This window comes from Fistularia commersonii, chromosome 13 (genome assembly GCF_037954325.1).
Source record: "Fistularia commersonii isolate RoL2024-O1a breed Wild chromosome 13, RoL_Fcom_v1.0, whole genome shotgun sequence".
Taxonomy (NCBI): domain Eukaryota; kingdom Metazoa; phylum Chordata; class Actinopteri; order Syngnathiformes; family Fistulariidae; genus Fistularia; species Fistularia commersonii.
Genome location: NC_141296.1, coordinates 1,880,206 through 1,900,760, shown reverse-complemented (window position 1 = coordinate 1,900,760; position 20,555 = coordinate 1,880,206). Strand labels below are relative to the sequence as shown.

The 20,555-nt window shown below is 38.0% G+C and overlaps 1 protein-coding gene across 2 annotated transcripts in view; it reads left to right on the top strand.

Moving 5' to 3' along the window:
- The window catches only part of LOC147227510 (A disintegrin and metalloproteinase with thrombospondin motifs 2-like), a 156,876-nt gene that overhangs the window by 50,250 nt on the left and 86,071 nt on the right, over positions 1–20,555 (top strand). For both annotated transcript variants that reach the window (XM_086158198.1, XM_086158197.1), the window contains exon 3: positions 7,989–8,160. In XM_086158198.1, coding sequence (XP_086014324.1) covers positions 7,989–8,160 — 172 coding nt within the window. The remainder of the gene's footprint in view (positions 1–7,988; positions 8,161–20,555) is intronic.

The window sequence follows — 20,555 nt, the reverse complement described above, 5'->3', positions numbered from 1 at the left end:
TTTTTTTCATTTTTTTTTTCCCGACATCTTTTTTTTTTTTTTTTTTTTTTTTTTTGCACGAAAGGTGTCCGAAATTTCGAAGATGTGTTTTGTCGGGCGGATCAGGGTTAAAAAAATTTGTATTTTTTTTTTTTTCACGAAAGGTGTCCGAATTTTCGAAGATGTGTTTTGTCGGGAGGATCAGGGTTAGATGTTTTTTTTTTTTTGCACGAAAGGTGTCCGAATTTTCAAAGATGTGTTTTGTCGGGCGGATCAGGGTTAAAAAATTTTTTATTTTTTTTTTTTCACGAAAGGTGTCCGAATTTTCGAAGATGTGTTTTGTCGGGCGGATCAGGGTTAAAAAAATTTGTATTTAAAATTTTTTTTTTTTTTTTTTTCACGAAAGGTGTCAGAATTTTCGAAGATGTGTTTTGTCGGGCGGATCAGGGTTAAAAAAATTTGTATTTAAAAAATTTGTATTTTTTTTTTTCACGAAAGGTGTCCGAATTTTCGAAGATGTGTTTGTCGGGCGGATCAGGGTTAAATTTTTTTTTTTTTTTTTTTTCACGAAAGGTGTCCGAATTTTCGAAGATGTGTTTTGTCGGGCGGATCAGGGTTAAAAAAATTTGTATTTAAAAAATTTGTATTTTTTTTTTTTCACGAAAGGTGTCCGAATTTTCGAAGATGTGTTTGTCGGGCGCATCAGGGTTAAATTTTTTTTTTTTTTTTTTTTCACGAAAGGTGTCCGAATTTTCGAAGATGTGTTTTGTCGGGCGGATCAGGGTTAAAAAAATTTGTATTTAAAAAATTTGTATTTTTTTTTTTTCACGAAAGGTGTCCGAATTTTCGAAGATGTGTTTGTCGGGCGCATCAGGGTTAAATTTTTTTTTTTTTTTTTTTTGCACGAAAGGTGTCCGAATTTTCGAAGATGTGTTTGTCGGGCGGATCAGGGTTAAATTTTTTTTTTTTTTTTTTTTCACGAAAGGTGTCCGAATTTTCGAAGATGTGTTTTGTCGGGTGGATCAGGGTTAAAAAAATTTGTATTTAAAAAATTTGTATTTTTTTTTTTTCACGAAAGGTGTCCGAATTTTCGAAGATGTGTTTGTCGGGCGGATCAGGGTTAAATTTTTTTTTTTTTTTTTTTTGCACGAAAGGTGTCCGAATTTTCAAAGATGTGTTTTGTCGGGCGGATCAGGGTTAAGGATTACATTGCGCGGCCATTTTTGAGGCACTTACGCAGGATTCAAGTTACTTTCTTCTCTTAAAACCCCTCAAATAGAAACCCGGTGTCCCGTTTTTAATAGCGAGGATCCTCCCGGTGTAACTGGAGATTCCCGATATGGAGGCTGCAGTCGGGCTGCAGGTCTTAAAGGGGGGGAAGGTGGAGGTTGCGGTTCGCGGGACAGTCTCGTCGGTCTTGAGAGCATTTTAACCCACTGTTTGTTTCCCGTCGAGTTGTTCGGGATGCACTTTGCAGGACGTTCTCTCCTCGTTAATCGCGACATGAATTACTCCGATGTAATTCGCGCCGTTATTCCCCCGTGATGGATGGGAATCGATCGAAATGCGAGCCGAGTCTACGTCCGTAGACGGCGTTTAATTCTTACGTTTACGCGTTTAAAAAAGCGGAGCGAAGCGCCGATGGAGGTTCGAATGGACCTTCAATGCATGTGACGCCGTGTAAGTGACGTTTGTCAACTTCACGATATTTCTTTTTTAACTAAATCATTTATCGTAAGGACGCTGAGGTTGGAACGGCCTGAAGGACCCAAGAGGAGGTTCATGATCGGCGTGAGAGGACATGGAGTTAGTGGACGTTAGAGAAGAAAATGCGGAAAACTGGTTGAATCACGACCCCGAAAGGAAGCAGCAGGAATAAAAAGATGATTTTTTTTGACTTTCGCTCATGGAAGTTTTTTGAAAAATGGGCGGATGCTAGCTTTGACGGTCCGGGGTGAAGTGCAACCGGGTGTCATTTTGAGGCCAAAAAAAGAATAACATGTCATTTCAAAATAAAACTCATCGCAAAAACCCAAGGAAACCATGTTTGCGGTGCATCCCGGCGGCACTTTTCACATTTGAAATGTCATCGGACAAAAGAATGCTCACTACGTCCCGTTCCTCGACTGTTCATGAACCCCGAGCATCAAATTTTCCTGTTAAAATCGCCTTGTTGATCCGTTCTCCGGCCCGTAAAAGCGTCCCGTTCTTGTTTGAAACTGCAAAACGGCAGAAACACAGAAAGGAATTAAACATAACCTGAATTGTTACTGTGTTTCTGGTTCTCTTTCTCTTCCCGCCAGCACTTTTACTTGGCGTTTCCTTCGTTAAATCAGCAAAAGTAAAGCCTTCTCGCTAACGCTAATGCTATCTCCAGCTTGCTGTCTTTCATTCATCCGAACTAACAATAACTTTTCTACTTCTGCTCAAACGGAGTCGACCCTTTAGCCTCATCCGCCATCTTTAGCGCCTCGTTGTCCTTCAGGATTGTACAGAAGGTTGACATGAACACCGCTCTCACATTTAGCTCATATTTCCTTCTCCAGATTGTAATTTTTAACGTTTTTGCACTTTCTTGTCCGCTGCAATGAGGGCTAGCTTACTGAAAAAAAGCTCAAATGTAAACAACGTGGAGTGGCACAACGCTACTCTAGGACGTCACAATGCAGAAAGCCAGCGAGTTTCGTCGTACGCGTGTTCGTGCGACGAATCCTGCTCGCCGCTGGATTCAAAATCCGATCTAGAACTCCGATTTATTCGTAATTGGGGGCGTTTGTAAGTCGAAGTTTTGCTCTACGTATCAGCCGACCATCATAAGTCAACGGGCCTGTTGAGACTTTTCATTTTGGGATGTACCGTCTGCTGTCCGACTGTCTGAGGTAAACTCCACGGAAATTATATTAAGAAAAAAATGTTTCAGCGGCAGTTACGCAACTTTTAACGCGACCACGCCCCGCTCACGGAAAGTATGCGAGTCGACAGGCAACGGAAAGCGTTCTTTTTGGGACCATAAGATAAGATAAGATAAGATAAAATAAGAACAACTTTATTTATCCCGAAGGAAATTGTTGTGCCAGAGTTTCAAGCAAAAACAGAACAATAATAGATAATAGTAGGAAGGAGGGAGAATAAGAAATACAATAAAATATAAATTGTCAAGGTTAAAAAAAAAAAAAAAAATTCTTAACTAAATTGTTACGAAAGCAAGAAGAAGTAAATAGAAAAAGAGAATTTAGGAAAAAGAGACACTAAGGTGAAGTAGGGTGATGACATGATAATAATTCCCCCCCTTGCGACCCAGGAACTCCAGTAGAAAGCAAACCGGGTGATTTTTAAAAGGAATTTGGTTTCATTCGTGGCACTTTTGCGTAAACCAGAGCGGCGGTACATCGAGATCCATACATGTATGCTTTTTCCGCTTCCGGGAAAAAAAAGCAGTATAGTTCTTTAGCTTCCCGACGCCGTCGCCTCCTCAGAACCCCGTGGCCTTTCCGTGTCGGCCGAGATCGATCCGATGATGTCTCTCGGTGTCATCTTTTTTTTTTTTTTTTTTTGTCTTTGACACGGCTCTTCCCCTCCCACTGCTTGGTATTCTGGAGTGGGAACGCATGCACCATCACAGATCCATCAGCCGCCATCGGAATGCCGCACCACGGCTCGGGGAAATGCAGGGATGAGGAGAGCAAGTCGGGGAGAGGGAAGGGAAGAGGAGAGCGAGGGCAGGTCAGTCGTTTGTAGACGTCCTTTCAGGGCCTAAGCCTTCTGGAGAGAGACCGAAAGGTAGAATAGGCGATTTAAAGCTTTCCGTTGGTTCCGGTACCAAGTTTGTGGTCGCGACTGAATTTGGTGATCGACGCTGGTTTGACAAGAAGAACAATCTTGGCCGTAAGGGTTGAGGTTAGGAGTTCTAAGTGGTGACGCTCAAAAGCCTTCATCTGGAGACCAGTGGAAATCAGATCTGCCACCACATTGTTTTGGTTGGGCTCTCCTGCTAAGCTAAAGCAGGTTTAGCATGAAGGTTCAGGTTGGAGCAGAACTTCATTGACCAGGGGGTCATTTTCACAGAGGGCCACATCGGCATCATCTCCGATGTAACGGTATACATGTAACGGTAACAGTAACTAAATGTTACTGTTACCGTTACAGTTGGTGTTTTGACACCAAACACGAAGCTCGGTATGCCAAAGTTAGACCTCCAGAAAAACAAGAAATTAAACGCATTAAAAGCCAAAATGTTTTGGATTTGAATGAGTAATAAATTTGGTTATTTAACTTAAGGAAATTTACATTTAGTTCCATTGACATTTAGTTAACAGTTAGTTAGGGCTACATTTAGTTAGGGCTACATCTAATGGTAACAGTAACTAAATGTTGTAATAACAGTAACTAAATGTAACAGTAACTAAATGTTGTAATAACAGTAACTAAATGTAACAGTAACTGAATGTTGTCATAACAGTAACTAAATGTAACAGTAACTAAATGTTACTGTTACCGTTACATGTAGCCCTAACTAAATGTAGCCCTAACTAACTGTTAAGTAAATGTAAATGGAACTAAATGTAAATTTCCTTAAGTTAAATAACTGAATTTATTACTCATTCAAATCCAAAACATTTTGGCTTTTAATACGTTTAATTTCTTGTTTTCCTGGAAGTCTAACTTTAGCATACCGAGCTTCGTGTTTGGTGTCAAAACGTCAACGTAGATTGAACTCTTTGACGACCGACGCCGCTTCTTAACACGAAAGACATACCGTTTTTTTTCTTTCTCCAAGAAGCACAAACATGTGTTAGCCTTTCTTGAAAGGCCGCTAGCCGTACGATGAAACTCACGGGCTTTCTGCATCGTGACGTCGTAGCGTAGCGTTGCGCCACTCCACGTTGTTTACATTTGAGCTTTTTTTTTCAGTCATGCTAGGCCCTCATTGCAGCGGACAAAACAGTGCGAAGAAGTTGAAAATAACAATCTAGAGAAGGAAATATGAGCTAAATGTGAGAGCGGTGTTCATGTCAACCTTCTGTACAATCCTGAAGAACAACGAGGCGCTAAAGATGGCGGATGAGGCTAAAGGGTCGACTCCGTTTGAGCAGAAGTAGAAAAGTTATTGCAAGCTGGAGATAGCATTAGCGTTAGCGAGAAGGCTTTACTTTTGCTGATTTAACGAAGGAAACGCCAAGTAAAAGTGCTGGCGGGAAGAGAAAGAGAACCAGAAACACAGTAACAATTCAGGTTATGTTTAATTCCTTTCCGTGTTTCTGCCGTTTTGCAGTTTTAAACAAGAACGGGACGCTTTTTCGGGCCGGAGAACGGATCAACAAGGCGATTTTAACAGGAAAATTAGTTGAACAGAGTCGAGGAACGGGACGTAGTGAGCTCGTGGTCTTTCTTGAAACATCCTTCGGTCTCATGTGGAAACACCGGGATCTAATGGCGGGAAGACGTCATTTCTCGGCCTGAACTGTGGGAAATGTAGTTTATGGTCATTGCACGCGTTTGACTTCTTTATTTTAAGATAATCTGATCTTTTAATAGAGTGACGTGGCGGGCCGCATTTGGCCTTGAGTTGACATGTTGACAAATCACAAGCGTATTTTTTTAAACATTTTTCCCAAAGAGTGGCCTCTTCCTGTGGGCGCCGACGAAAGCCGATGCCTTCGACATCGAGACTCCACGTGGATCTTCCTTCCCCCGACCGACGTTTCGGTTTTCTGAAAATTCGGTCTCGGACCATCACGACTTTCCCCCTTCACGATGTCGTCGTCGTCATTCATTACAGTCGACGTTTTTCGCTCCCGAACAGTTTCGGTCCTTGTCGGATTATCAGTTTACCTCCACGTTTGACTCTTCCCAGAGTTCTCCTCTGTTTTATCCGTTTTATTTATCAGTTTGTTTTCGATTCCTCGCCGTATCTCATTGGGTTTTTCCTGCTTTTTTTTCCCGGCTCCTGAACCGATCCCTGCATGTTTTGTTTTAATATGTTCAGACATTAACGGGAGGAAGAAGTCTTTCCAAGATATACAGATAAGATCTACGGATAAATCAACTTTTCTCGCCGTTTTCTTTCCGCGTTTACCGTTTTAACTCCATCCTTCGAGTCGCCGGAGTCTCTCAAAACACCAGCATTTGCGGAAGGTCATCCCATCCTGAGGAGGAATCTTTTACATCTTTTCTCAAACCGATGGCCGATCATATAGTCTTCATCCCCCTGGTTCATTTGTGGCCCTTTCTGTTTTTTTGAGCGCTCTGGCTTCTAAAGTCTCTGCAATCCTTTCTGTGTTCTCCCACATGGCTTTCCTCTGCAGCGCGTGTTGCCTTGGTAATTGCCAGTTGTCTTAAACAGACAGATGGAATAAGAGAGAGTGACGGGCCGTTTTCCCAGTGCTTGTTTTCCCTGTGCGTGTGCAAGCAACTAATATGTATATTTTTTTTTTATTTTTTTGCATAAATATTCGGCGGTATACACGCTTCTTTTATTTGCCCATCTTTTTTTTTTTTTTGCCGATGCCGCGTCTTGTGTCGCCGCGTGGGTGAAACGGACGAGAGGAATTACCTGACAGGATGTGTTAGTTCGGGATGAGAGCGGGACAGTCTCATTTCTTTTTTGTCTTTTAAATACCAAATGTCACTCCGTCTTGCGCCCGGGGATCACTCCTGCCCACGACCCCTGCTGTGGCTCACACGGTAGCGAGAGGAAAAAACAACAAAAAAAAAATAAAAAGGGCTATTTCCTCCTCTCAGCGGTCTAGATAACAGAAAAAGTGAACAAAATATGCAAGCGAAACCTGTTTTTTCTTTTGGATTTAGATCAGAGACAGAAAAAAATAATGTGTTCATATATCAATTTATTTATTATTATTATGATTATTATTACTATTATTATTTTCATCATCATCATCATCATTATATGTATGTATTATTATTATTATCAACAAGATTATTATTATTATTATGATTAAAAGTGTTATTATTATAATTATTGTTATTATATTATTATTATCATCAACACAATTTTTATTATTACTATTATTATTATTAATATTATTACCATTTATTATATCATCAACATGATTAGTATTATCAACACGATTAGTATTATCAACACGATTATTAATATTATTATTATTAACACTATTATTATTATTATTACTATTATCATTATTATTATTATTATTATTATCATCAACATGATTATTATTATCATCAACATGATTATTATTATCATCAACATGATTATTATTATTATTATTCGAACAATTATTATTATTCTAATTATTATCAACATGATTATCATTATTATTATAACAATTATTATTATTATTATTATTATTATTATTATTTTACTGTTATTATTATCATTATTATTGCTATCAACACAATTATTATTATTATTGTTATTATTATCATCAACATGATTATTATTATCAACAGGATTATTATTATTATTAACACTAGTATTATTATTATTATTATTACTATTGTTGTTATCAACACGATTATCATTATTATTATTATTATCATCATTATTATTATTATTTATTTCTCCTAAATGATTCTTGCGCCAAAACGTTCATGCCACAAACAGCAGACGCTCCAAGGAGACACCTTCTGCACCGTCTGAAATCCAGATCTTTCAGCCGGGATGTGAATCTCGCTCACGTTGGACGCCGGCGTTAATGACATGCCGAGGAACAAGGAGCCCCTTCACATGCAAAAGACGTACCTGCTCGCCGTCCTCGCTCGTAACTCTTTAAAAATGACCGTGGGTAACTTCTGGCCATCTGTTTGGTTTGCGGTCGCTCCCTGCGGAGTTTCCGCGGCGCTCTGGCAGCTCACCAGCTACTGTCAATTAAAAACAAACTCCGACGCGCCTCCGTTCGGCCGAGACGGGAAAAGAAAACGCCCGGAACCTTTCCTTTCTCGAATTTATTTCGCGCGCGTTTCGACGCGCCGATTGTGTGTTTCCACGTCGATTCCCTCCAATAACACGTCCTCTCCCCGGGCCGCAGGCCGGCATGATCCGGACGGAGCGGGAGGAGTTTTTCATCGAGCCGGTGGAGAAAGGCGACGGCGTGATGGAGAAGGAGGAAGGGGGAGGAGGACGGACGCACATCGTCTATCGCTCCTCAAGCGTAAAGAGATCGGCCATCAGCAGCACAGCGGCAGACTCGCACTCCAGAGGTCAGTTCGTGTTCCCGCAGTCCGGCTTTTCACTTCAATACACCCTTCATTCTTAATTCCAGATGCTGCAAATCTGGACATTTTGACCTAGATACTCAAAAAAATAAAGGGAACACTTAAAAAACGCATCCTAGATCTAAATGAATGAAATGTTCTTATGAAATAACTGTTTCGCTGCTGTGACAAAGGAATGTCCCCTATGGGGATCAATAAAGTTGGTCTTATTTTATTTGATCAAAACCTATTATCTGAGAAAGTCCCATATTATAGGGAAGGATCTCGTCTACATTTGAAGAGAAGCCACGTTGTTATTTGAACAAACACAACCTTGGTTTTACTCTGAGTTATTTGCACCAAGATGAAAACGTTCACTCTGGTCTTTTCATTGATTAACATAATTTCTAACAACGATTAATGCCAGGTTCAGGTGTCAAATAATAATAGAAAATAAATAAAATCACATTATTTCAATTTGATTTTTAAATGATTTTTTTAAAACGCATTTAATATTTGATGAATATACACTGCTCAAAAAAATAAAGGGAACACTTAAAAAACACATCCTAGATCTAAATGAATGAAATATTCTTATGAAATACTTTGCTCTTTACACAGTTGAATGTGCTGACAACAAAATCACACAAAAATGATCCATGGAAATCAATTGTATCAACCCATGGAGGTCTGGATTAGGAATCCCACTCCAAATTAAAGTGTAAAAACAAACTCCGGGCTGATCCAACTTTGATATAATGTCCTTAAAACAAGTCCAAATGAATCTGTGTTGCTTCCTGAGTGGACACTATGATTTCACACAAGTGGGATTGACTTGGAGTTACATTGTGTTGTTCCCTTTATTTTTTTGAGCAGTATATATTTTATCATTTCCATCAAACGTCCCCGGTCGTGGAAATCTGCACAGTGCGTGTTTGGTTATATAATCCTTTAAAACAATTGTATGCAAAGGGAGCGACAAACAACACGCTGTCGAGATTTCACCTCCGCGCACGCCCGACTCTCAGAGTGCTGCCGCCGCACTAATTATCCGGCGAGATAGGGGGATAGGAGGAGTGACATATGGACGTATCACCCTGTTGGGTTGGAAAGAAAAAAAAAAGGATCTTCCGTCTTTCCTTGACTTATTTGCATCCTTAGCCGCTTCGGCAATTAGCCGCCGTCGATGCTGCTGCCGGCATTCGTTACCGCGCCCGCGTTTCACGGGAATTTAATCTTTAAATTCAACCTGAAATTCAGAATGAAATCAGAGTGATTACTTTTGCAGTGAGTTCCTTGTATTTGTCTCCGTATGCTGGGTTTGAATGGAAACACATCAAAACTGTGGATACTCCTTATATTTTGCATTTTAAGAGTCAAACTTTTTTGAAAAAAATTCACAAACAAAACACATTGATTAAAAAAAAAACATGAATTACGTTTTAAGAATCAAACTTTTTTGAAAAACAATTCACATACAAAACACATCGATTAAAAAAACAAGAATTTAATCTTTAAGAATCAAACTTTTGAAAAAAAATTCACATACAAAACACATCGATTAAAAAAAACAAGAATTTAATGTTTAAGAATCAAACTTTTGAAAAAAAAGTCGGATACAAAACATATCGATTAAAAAAACAAGAATTTCATCTTTGAGAATCAAACTTTTTTGAAAAAAATTCACATACAAAACACATCGATTAAAAAAAACAAGAATTTAATATTTAAGAATCAAACTTTTTTGAAAAAAATTCACATACAAAACACATTGATTAAAAAAACAAGAATTTAATTTTTAAGAATCAAACTTTTTTGAAAAAAATTCACAAATAAAACACGGCGATAAAAAAAACAAGAATTTAATTTTTAAGAATCAAACTTTTTTGAAGAAAAAGTCACAAACAAAACACGTCGATTGAAGAAAAAAATCTTTAAGAATCAAACTTTTTTGAAAAAAAAATCACATACAAAACATATCGATTAAAAAAACAAGAATTTAATCTTTAAGAATCAAACTTTTTTGAAAAAAATTCACATACAAAACACATTGATTAAAAAAACAAGAATTTAATTTTTAAGAATCAAACTTTTTTGAAAAAAATTCACAAACAAAACACGTTGATAAAAAAACAAGAATTTAATCTTTAAGAATCAAACTTTTTTGAAAAAATTCACAAACAAAACACGTCGATAAAAAAAAACAAGAATTTAATCTTTAAGAATCAAACTTTTTGGAAAAAAATTCACATACAAAACTCATTGATTAAAAAAAACATGAATTAAATTTTTAAGAATCGAACTTTTTTGAAAAAATTCACAAACAAAACAAGTCGATTGAAAAAAAAAAGAATTTAATCTTTAAGGATCAAACATTTTTGAAAAAAAATTCACATACAAAACATATCGATTAAAAAAACAAGAATTTAATCTTTAAGAATCAAACTTTTTTGAAAAAAATTCACATACAAAACACATCGATTAAAAAAAAACAAGAATTTAATCTTGAAGAATCAAACTTTTTTGAAAAAAATTCACAAACAAAACACGTCGATTGAAAAAAAAAATCTTTAAGAATCAAACTTTTTAAAAAAAAAAATCCACATACAAAACACATCGCTTAAAAATAACAAGAATTGAATCTTTAAGGATCAAACTTTTTAGAAAAAAAAATTCATATACAAAACACATCGATTAAAATAAAACAAGAATTTAATCTTTAAGGATCAAAGTTTTTTGAAAAAAAATTCACATACAATACACATTGATTAAAATAGTATATGAATATGAATATATTGTATATATGTATATATGAGTATATGTATATGAATATACTGAGTAAGCGTTTGAAAAAAGATTTGCCGAGATGCACGTCTGCTGGGTTTGAATGGAAATACATCAAAACATAGACATTCCTTATATTTTGCATTTTAAGAATAACCTTTGAAAAAATTAAAGATTCAAATACAAACAGCATCGATTAAAACATCAAGAATTTAATCTTTAATATCAGCCTGGGGTTCAGAATAAAATCACAGTGAAACAATTATTTGCAAATTCCTTGTATTATCGCCAATGAAAAAGCGCAGCTAAATACGGTCCAGCTTCCAATTAACCAAATGTATGTGAATATACGGAGTAAATGTTAAAGAAAAAAGATTTGCCAAGATGCACGTATGTTGGATTTGAATGGAAATACATCAAGCTGGCTATTCCGTATATTTTTGAATTTTAAGAGTCCATTTTTAAAAGGAAAAAAATCCACATACGGACCGCATCGATTAAAACAACAAGAATTGAATCTTTAAGGTAACCTGAAGTTCAAAATATAATCACAGAGGCAAAATAATTAATGGCAATTAATTCCTTGTATTAATCACAGTTAATTTACAGGTAAATACAGTCCAGTGTCCGATTCACTTGAATAAATTGTATATACAATAAAAAAAAAATTACCAAGATGCGCCCTTGTTGGCTTTGAATGGAAATACATCGAACCGTGGACATTCCTTATATTTTGCATTTTAAAAATAAAAAAAATTAAAAGAAATATTCAGAAAATTCTCATACAAACCACATCAATTAAAACAAGAGTTTAATCTTTGAAATCAACCTGGACTTCGGAGTATAATCACAGAGGTGTAATAATTAATTACGATTAATTCCCTATTAAACAGTTAAAAAAACAAGTGAATACGGCCCAGCGTCCGTTTCACTTAAACATACTGAATATTCAATTAAAAAAAGATGATAATCACCAAGGCAAAATAATTAATTTCAATTAATTTCTTCTATTAATCACAATTAATTTACAGGTAAATACGATTCAGTGTCTGATTCACTTGAATATTTTGAATATTCAATCAAAAAAAAAAAAAAAAATTGGCAAGATGCACCCTTGTTGGGTTTGAATTGAAATACATCAAAACATGGATATCCTTATGTTTTGCATTAAAAAAAAAAAAAAAAAAAAATCACATATGATCTACATCGATTTAAACAAGAGTTTAATCTTTAAAACAACCTGAAGTTTGGGGTTTAATCACAGAAGCAAAAAAATTAATTCCAATTAATTCCTTGCATTAATCACAATAAAGAAAGTAAACGGTCCAGCGTCAGATTCACTAAAATAAATGTGATTATATTAAATATGCAATTAAAAAAAAAAAAGATTTGCCAAGATGCACGCATGTTGGGTTCGAATGGAAATACATAAAACGTGGATATTCCTTACATTTTAGAAATCAACTTAAAACGCGAGAATTCATTTTCCCCCCGAAAAATACGATGAAACGAACGCCGACAAAATCATTTCTGGTGTCAAACAAGCAGAAGACGCGTAATTGAATTACCATCTGTGTAACCGGGCGATTCTTAGTTTAATGTTTCACCTTCAGTCACTCTTAACAACGTCATCAGCAGATTTGATTCACTCGTAAAAAGCCTTTTTATTTAATAGACATCACTTGCGGTGAGAAATTCAATTATTCTTACGATGGTTTTAAAATGCAGTGCAAATAAGTGACGGTGTTTTGGGAAAAATCGGCAGGCGACTTTTGCGACTTTTTCCTGATACATTCAAACAGCCGACCTGGAAGATGTTGTCTGAAAAGGAATATAAATGAAATGAATATCATTTATTTTAATTTAATGTGATATTATCGTGTATGAGCCGGGGGAAACTTTTGATTTTGTGCTGTTTGACTTCAGCTTGTTCACAAGAAAACCGCTGTTTTTGATGCAAAACAAAAAAAAAAAAAAAACTATGCAAAATTGCCTCCCATCAACTTCTTCAATTTTTAATATTTTCAAAGTGTCGGAGGGGATCAGACGTCTCACCTGAAATCGTATTTTGCAATAAGTGAGATCTGCGACTCCCTATTCTCGGCATTTGACTCAAGAATGTCTAATAATATACACAGAACAAGAGAGTTTCCATAGGAACACCCAGAGAGGACAGACTGCATGAGAGTAACACAGATCTGCTCCCACTGTTAGTGATACCTGGCAATACTAACACACACACACACACACACATGCACGAAAGCACGCTCGCACTCACACACACACACACACACACACACACACACACAAGCACGCCTGAGTGAGTGTAAACAAGCGCACGCATCAGAAATTTCTATAGCAATACTCTTACATACACCCAGGATGTCGCCACACACTGCTTACACACTTGATCAAAGATTTACACTTTTAGAACACACACACACACACACACACAGACACACACACACACACACAAAATATCTCACAGCTCCTGTTGCCTTTGAATCTTTCTAATGAAGAGTGGGGTGCGGATCGATAGCGTGGGATAGAACAGGTCACCGTGTGTGTGTGTGTGTGTGTGTGTGTGTGTGTGTGTGTGTGTGTGTGCGCGACAGCTCGCTCAGAGTCATGCGCGTGTGCGTGCACGGCGTGGGCTCTGTGTGGTCGTCTGGCTTTGAATGCCGGGATTTTCAAGACTAAACGGACAGTGTGACAGACAAGTCGGTGTGTGTGTATGTGTGTGTGTGTGTGTGTGTGTGTGTGTGTGTAGCTCTCAGCGGCAGGAGATGTGGATTTCGCTTCATTTCTCTTTATTTTCTTTGGTCTGGTCTATTCCAAACTGCAACGTTATGTAAACAGAAGCTGACCTTTCTCTTCTTACGTCACATTAATATGTGAGGAAAATGGAAAACGCGCAATTCCGAATAAACCGAAATAAATCCCCGTTTCTGCTCATCGGGCCTTTTTTCCCTATTCTGTGTGGTTTAATTAGGGCATTAGTGAATTAATTATTAATCAATCAATCATTTCCAGAGTCGCCCTTCGCCGGGTCTGGTTAATTCTGAGCCGGTTTCTGAATGTTGGACTCATTTCCTCGCTAAAGACGGAAGTTATATTTAGCGAAGGTAATAGACGAGTTCCAGACGGACGGAAAGCGAGACGGAGGGACGAAGGCGGGAGGCGGATTGATCAGTTTCTCGCGCCGAGAGTCGCGGATCTGCCGATCGATGTCCTGAGTGGGGAGAGTAAGTGTTATTATTAATTTCGCACGTTTGTCGATTAATCGCCGCTGCAGCGAAATGAGCGGAATAGTTAATTGCGATTAATGCCCCTGTATTAATCGTAATTTTAAAAGTATAGTTAAATACAGTCGAGCGTCCAAGTCACTCAAAAATATTGAATATTCAATGAAAATAAAAGTTTTTTTCATGATGCACGTATGTAGGGTTCCAATGCAAATACATCAAACCGTGGATAATCCTTATGTTTTGCATTTTAAAAATTAAAAAAAAAAAAAAAATTCGCATACCAACCGCATCGATTAAAATAAGAAGAATTTAATCTTGAAATTCAACCTGAAGTTTGGAATATAATAACTGAAGCGAAAAATTGATCAGAATTTCAAAAGAACAGTAAAATACAGCCTAGTGTCCAATTCACTCAAATATATTGAATACACAATTAAAATATTTGCCAAGATGCACGTAGGCTGTGTTTGAATGGAAATACATCAAATTGTGGATATTTGTTATATTTGGAATTTTAAAAATCCCCCCAAAAAATTAAAATTTCACATCCGAACCACATCTATTAAAACAACAAGAATTGAACCTTTGATTTCAACCTGAAGTTCAGAATATAATCACTGAACCGAAAGAATTAATTGCGATTAATTCCTTGTATTAATTACAATTGAAGTACTGCTCATCAAACAAAGTTTAAAAATTCACATACAAGCCGCATCAATTAAAATAAGAATTTAATCTTTCAAATCAACCTGAAGTTTGGATTATATTTGACATTTTAAAAATCAAGCAAATTAAAAAATTCACATACGAACATTAAAATGACAAGAATTGAACTTTTGAATTTAATCGGGAATATAATCACAGAAGCGAAATAATTAACTGCAATTAATTCCTTGCATTAATCACAATTGAAAAAGTACAGTTAAATACGGCCCGGCGTCCAAGCCACTAAAATATATGAAAAAAATGTTGAATATTATATAAAAATGACTTATCAAGATCCATGTATGTCTGGTTTGAATGGAAATACATCAAAACATAGATATTCCTTATATTTCGCATTTTAAAAAGAAAAAAACTTGAAATTTCACATTCGAACTGCATCAATTAAAATAAGAATTTCATCTTTAAAATCAACTGGAAGTTCAGAATATAATCACAGAAGCGAAATAATTAATTGCAATTAATTCCTTGTATTTATCACAATTGAAAAAGTACAGTTAAATACGGTCCGGCGTCCGATCCACTAAAATATATGTGAAAATGTTGAATAAACAATTAAAAAAAACAATGGTTTGCAAAGATGCAAGTATGTTGGGTTTGAGTGGAAATACATAAAATGTGGAAATCCCATATATCTTAGAAATCAACTTTAAACGCGAGAGCGCATATTCACATTTTATATGCTATTAAAAAAAGATGCGCGTACAATACGTCAAACCGCGGATATTGCATTTCGCATTTTAAAAATCTCCAACGAAGTAACGGCATTAAATTTTCCCCCCATTCCTCCTAGCGTAGCTTCTTTGCCACTGATCTCCAAAAAAAAACACACAAAAAAAAAAACATTTTTGATACGTATCTGTTAGAAAAGGTTGAAAAATCCAGCTTCGTCCTCGCACGTGCCACCATGCTTGTTTTCATCGACTTTTTACAGATCCATATTTTATTTAGCTAAATATATTTATTTAGCTTTATTTAGCACTGAGGCGCGCAAACAAAATTAGCAGAATTTTACTGGATTGGCGAGATTCTTCCACCCTATATTAGGATTGTTTTTGCTACACTTGAATAAAGTGTAATCGCACATCCAAAGTTGGCGGCATTGGCGTTCTCGTGGTTCGGGTATTTTGCTCTATGCAGGTTTTTTTCTTGCACAGAGCGGGAAATATAAATTGCAGTGAACGAACCCTTAAGAGACACCAAGGGAAAATATTTAACAAGGATGATAAGAAAGGTCATGAGATAAACGATTAGCTGGAAAAGCTAAGACAAAGATATGTGACGAAGCGTATGTAGCGTTTGGCTTCACTGTGACTCTTTAAAAAAAAAAAAAAAGAAGAAAAAAAAAAAACGGTTCTGAGGTTAGTGGTCCTGCTGACCGATTTGAATTTATTATAATTTTTATTTATTGATTTTTCAAAATTTCATTTGTCAGTATCAAATATTTTAGTCAGTCCAAAAAAAATTTTTTTTTTTTTTTTTGCATTTCAGACAAAGAGACAAGAGACAAAGTGAATAAAATTATTCCTTTTTGCAAGTTGATCTATATTTCTTTCTTTTTTTTTTTCACCATTGAGGTGTAATTATAACTACAATATAGATAAATGATACTATTGATAGTTGGGGGACGTGAAATGTTTTCTTCTTCCTGAAAAGTAACTGAAAAGAACTGAGAAGCACATTTTAATCGTCCCACGATTAAATGGACAGTGCAAGAAAAGTGATCATAAAATAGAAGAACTAAGAATAAACAATAAACAGCGTTAAGAATATATATAAATAAACAGGTAGGGCTTGTATTAGCATGTTGCGCCTAAACAACATGATAATATATAAAGAGTTCATACGTCTTGCAAAAGTGGCGACGAGCAGCGAACAGCAGCAATACTTGAATGAAAACGTGAATGAATGGATGAACAAAGGAGTGAATAAATGAATGAATAAATGAATGAATAAATGAATGAATGAATGAATAAATGAATGAATGAATGAATAAATGAGGCTCTCAGTCGTCCAGGTCGTGATGAATTCTTCTTGTCGTGGCAACTTGAAGTAGTCATTCTCTCTGCTGTCTATTTATTTGTGGATGTCTTGTTCGTCTGTATTTCTATTTCTATTCATATTTATTGACACTATAACTGTTTCGCTGCTGTGACAAAAGAATTCCCCCTACGGGGATCAATAAAGTGTATCTTCTCTCCTTCCCGTCGGCACGACGATCGACCGCTCCAAAGAAAATGGCCGATGCCGAAAGCAGGTTCTCGCCCCCGCGGAATACACGTGATAAAATTCGAATAAAAATTGGATAAAATTCGATAAAATCCGAAAAACACGCTGGAAAAAATTGGTAAAATTGCCCCGAATGAGCGAGTTTGCCTGGATGGTTGAATTTCGAGATAAAGGTGTCAGAATCAGCACATTTCCGGATGCCCGGCGTCCCTCCAGACGGCCGCATCTGGACTCAAAGTCTCATCCGGCCCGCGGCGAAGCTTTTTTTTTTTGCGATTCGCGGCGTGATAAAAGAGCCTCGGCGCGGGGAACTTGTTCATCTGCGCAAACACGAGACGATCAGTCGACTTAACCGGCTTTCGGAGAGTTTCCTCAGGAGGTCGGGGGGTTCGTGTGTGTTCCTGTTTATATTCTGATCCGCATTCAAAGTTCCTGGAGTGCATTAAAAGGTAACGGCAACGGCGACGTACGCTAAACTAGAATCCTTCCGCCCCGGAAGGCAGTCGTCCGGAGGGGAACGCTATTTTGAAAGACTCCGCATTTTGCACGACCTGTTTTTTTTTTCCGTTTTATGATTAAAACCGAGGTATGTATGACTTCCAGAGGAATCCAAAGAACCTGGATTGCCCACGTAAACAATGTCCTCTGCCAAGTCCTGTCTGTATAATCCTGGCAGCCGCTCGTAGCGCAACATAAACTCCAGATAATTACAATAACATCATTAAATACAAGCTTTCAAACTCCAAATAGCGGCGCCGTTAGCGCTCCGCTAGCCCATCGCGAGGAGCCCGATCGGCTCGCTTTATAACTTCGTCTCAGAAATGCACGTATGTTTTCATTTCACATACGCGTAGGTGGTTCGTCGAGAGCGGGAGCGGCTCATTTCCGGTCAGACGTAAATGCACGGATCACGTGTTGCGTGTGGAATAACGTGTAATGTCATGTAATTGCATTGGTGTTATAGTGTCTTGATCCATGCTACGTTAGCGGTGTGCATGAACGTTTGTGCAAGCAGAACACGCGCACACACCGAAAAAGGTCACGGACACGTCTCACCATATATGCATTGTCCACACACACACACACACACACACACACACAGAATATGTGTGAATGAGCGTCAGTCCAGGTGTGCCTCTGGGAGGAAATTATAGCGCACAGACGGGAAGTATTTCAGCAGCCAGCTGCTTCCTCCCTCCTTTTCCGTGGCTACGGACTCTTTCCCCCCCGGTGGACACGGCTAGCTTATTACCACGCTCGCTACATATGCATATGTGTGTGTGTGTGTGTGTGTGTGTGTGTGTGGACGACTATGTTTGTGCATCCCGTGAGTTTGCAGTATTTCTTTCCTTTCCGATCCACCGGTCTATAATTGTGTATTTGTGCCCCCTTCCCCCTTCTGTTGAGTCGTCGGCTCGCCGCGACCGCGGGGATAATAGCAGGGTGTGGCCGACCTTTGACCCAGTCGGCCGCCGCCGAAACGGTCCGGAGGAGGAGCGAGCCGAGGGGGAGGCGGGATGTCTTCGACGGACGGAAGGTTACGCTGTTTTAACAGCTGTGGGGATTCGGAGAATGTAGCTATAACGGTGGTAATTATAGTGTTTTGACAAGATTAGCACCTTTCCACGTGTGACGCGGCGCTCATATCTCCTGTATTCTGTAAATCCTGCACGCGGAGGATCAAAATAGCATCGCAAATGTAGGATCTGTGGGAGTGTGGTGTCCTTCAGACGCTCCTCCGGCGAGTTCTCTTATGAGGAATGAATGGAAACGACCCGAGCGGTTGAATTTCCTGATTTATTCCCTGCCAAACATCACAGAAAACAACAACAACAACAACAAATATATGTATTTTCTCAGCGTTTAGCAGTTGTGAAGCTCCAGGACTCGGGCGGATCTTCGGTTAGTGAAGCAAAGTTTGGGTCAGTTTGTAAAATCCACTGTTTTTTTCACCTCGTTTCAACTCCATCCATCTTCTGCGGACCTTCTTGGTCTCTTCTGTGTCCTTTACCCTTCTTCTTCTTCTTCTTCTTCTTCTTTCTATCTTATTTTCTTTGTATCTTCAAGCTGATGTTTGGATCTATGACCGACGGAATCCATATAATGGAACAACAACATTTTGATCAATTATGAAACATCCTCAGGATCCACTACTACTTCTTCTTCTTCTCCCATGAGATTTTCCCTTCAGGGTCTCCACAGCGAATCCACCTTCTCCATCTCACCCTGTTCTCTGGATCCTCTTCTCTCATGATGCCATCAATCTTCTCCTTGCTCCAACTCCAGCATCTATCAACCAATATACTCACCATCCCTCCTCTGTCCATGACCCAACCATCTCTGACCTTCTCTCCAAAACATCTAACATGATGGACTCCATCCTGGTCGCTCCCAAAGAGAACCTCAGCATCTTCATCTCTTTGACCTCCAGCTCTGCCTCCTGTCTTTTGGTCAGTGTTTGTAGATCATCTCACCAGTGTCTCCTCCACCTTTCCTTTCCTTCTGGCTGATCTTCTTCTATCTCACTTCACATCTTCTCCACCCTCTCCTACACTCTGGACTGGTTACCACCTGAAACCCTCCAAGTTGTCCATCTCCGCTCCCTGTATCCTCACCGTTCCACCCGGGTTCCTCTCTTTCACACACATGAACCCCATCTTGCGGCGACGAACTTTCTAAAAATAAATCAAATCCTGGAAATTACATGCGAATTGCAGTCCATTACTTTGAATTTTTCCATTTCTTCACCTCTTTACCACAAATCCACATTACCCTACGGGGGTTTAAGATAAGATAAGATAAGATAAGATAAGATAAGAACAACTTTATTTATCCCGAAGGAAATTGTTGTGCCAGAGTTTCAAGCAAAACATAAAAATAATAGATAATAGTATTAGTAGACATAATGAAGCGTCTTGCGTGGAAAAAAAAAAGTTGCCCAAGAAATCTGACCGATTTCGCTATCGTCAATGTAGCTATTATGCTAACGGCTTCTCAGCCAACGCGGTGCTAATAAGAATAAGAATAAGAACAACTTTATTTCAAGTAAAACATAACCATAATGAATAACAGTAGGAACTTGTATAAACAGTATAAAAAAAGGAGGGAGAATAAGAAATACAAATAAAATATAAAGTGTCAAAGTTGAGGCTATCAAGTGTTTTAAGGTCTTAAAAAAGTACAAACATTTGAAGATTCCCTTCGGCTGAAGGAAGAGGAATTGAAAAGTCTGATAGCCTCAGGTAGGAAAGACCTCCTGTGGCGTTCAGTGGAGCTCCTTGGTGGTTCCAATCTAGGACTGAAAGAGCTCTGAAGGACGTCAGTGTCCATGCAGGAGGTGATGGACGTCCATGATGCTGAGGAGCTTCTCTGACACCACAGACTCCAGCTCCACTCCCAGGACAGATCCAGCTCTCC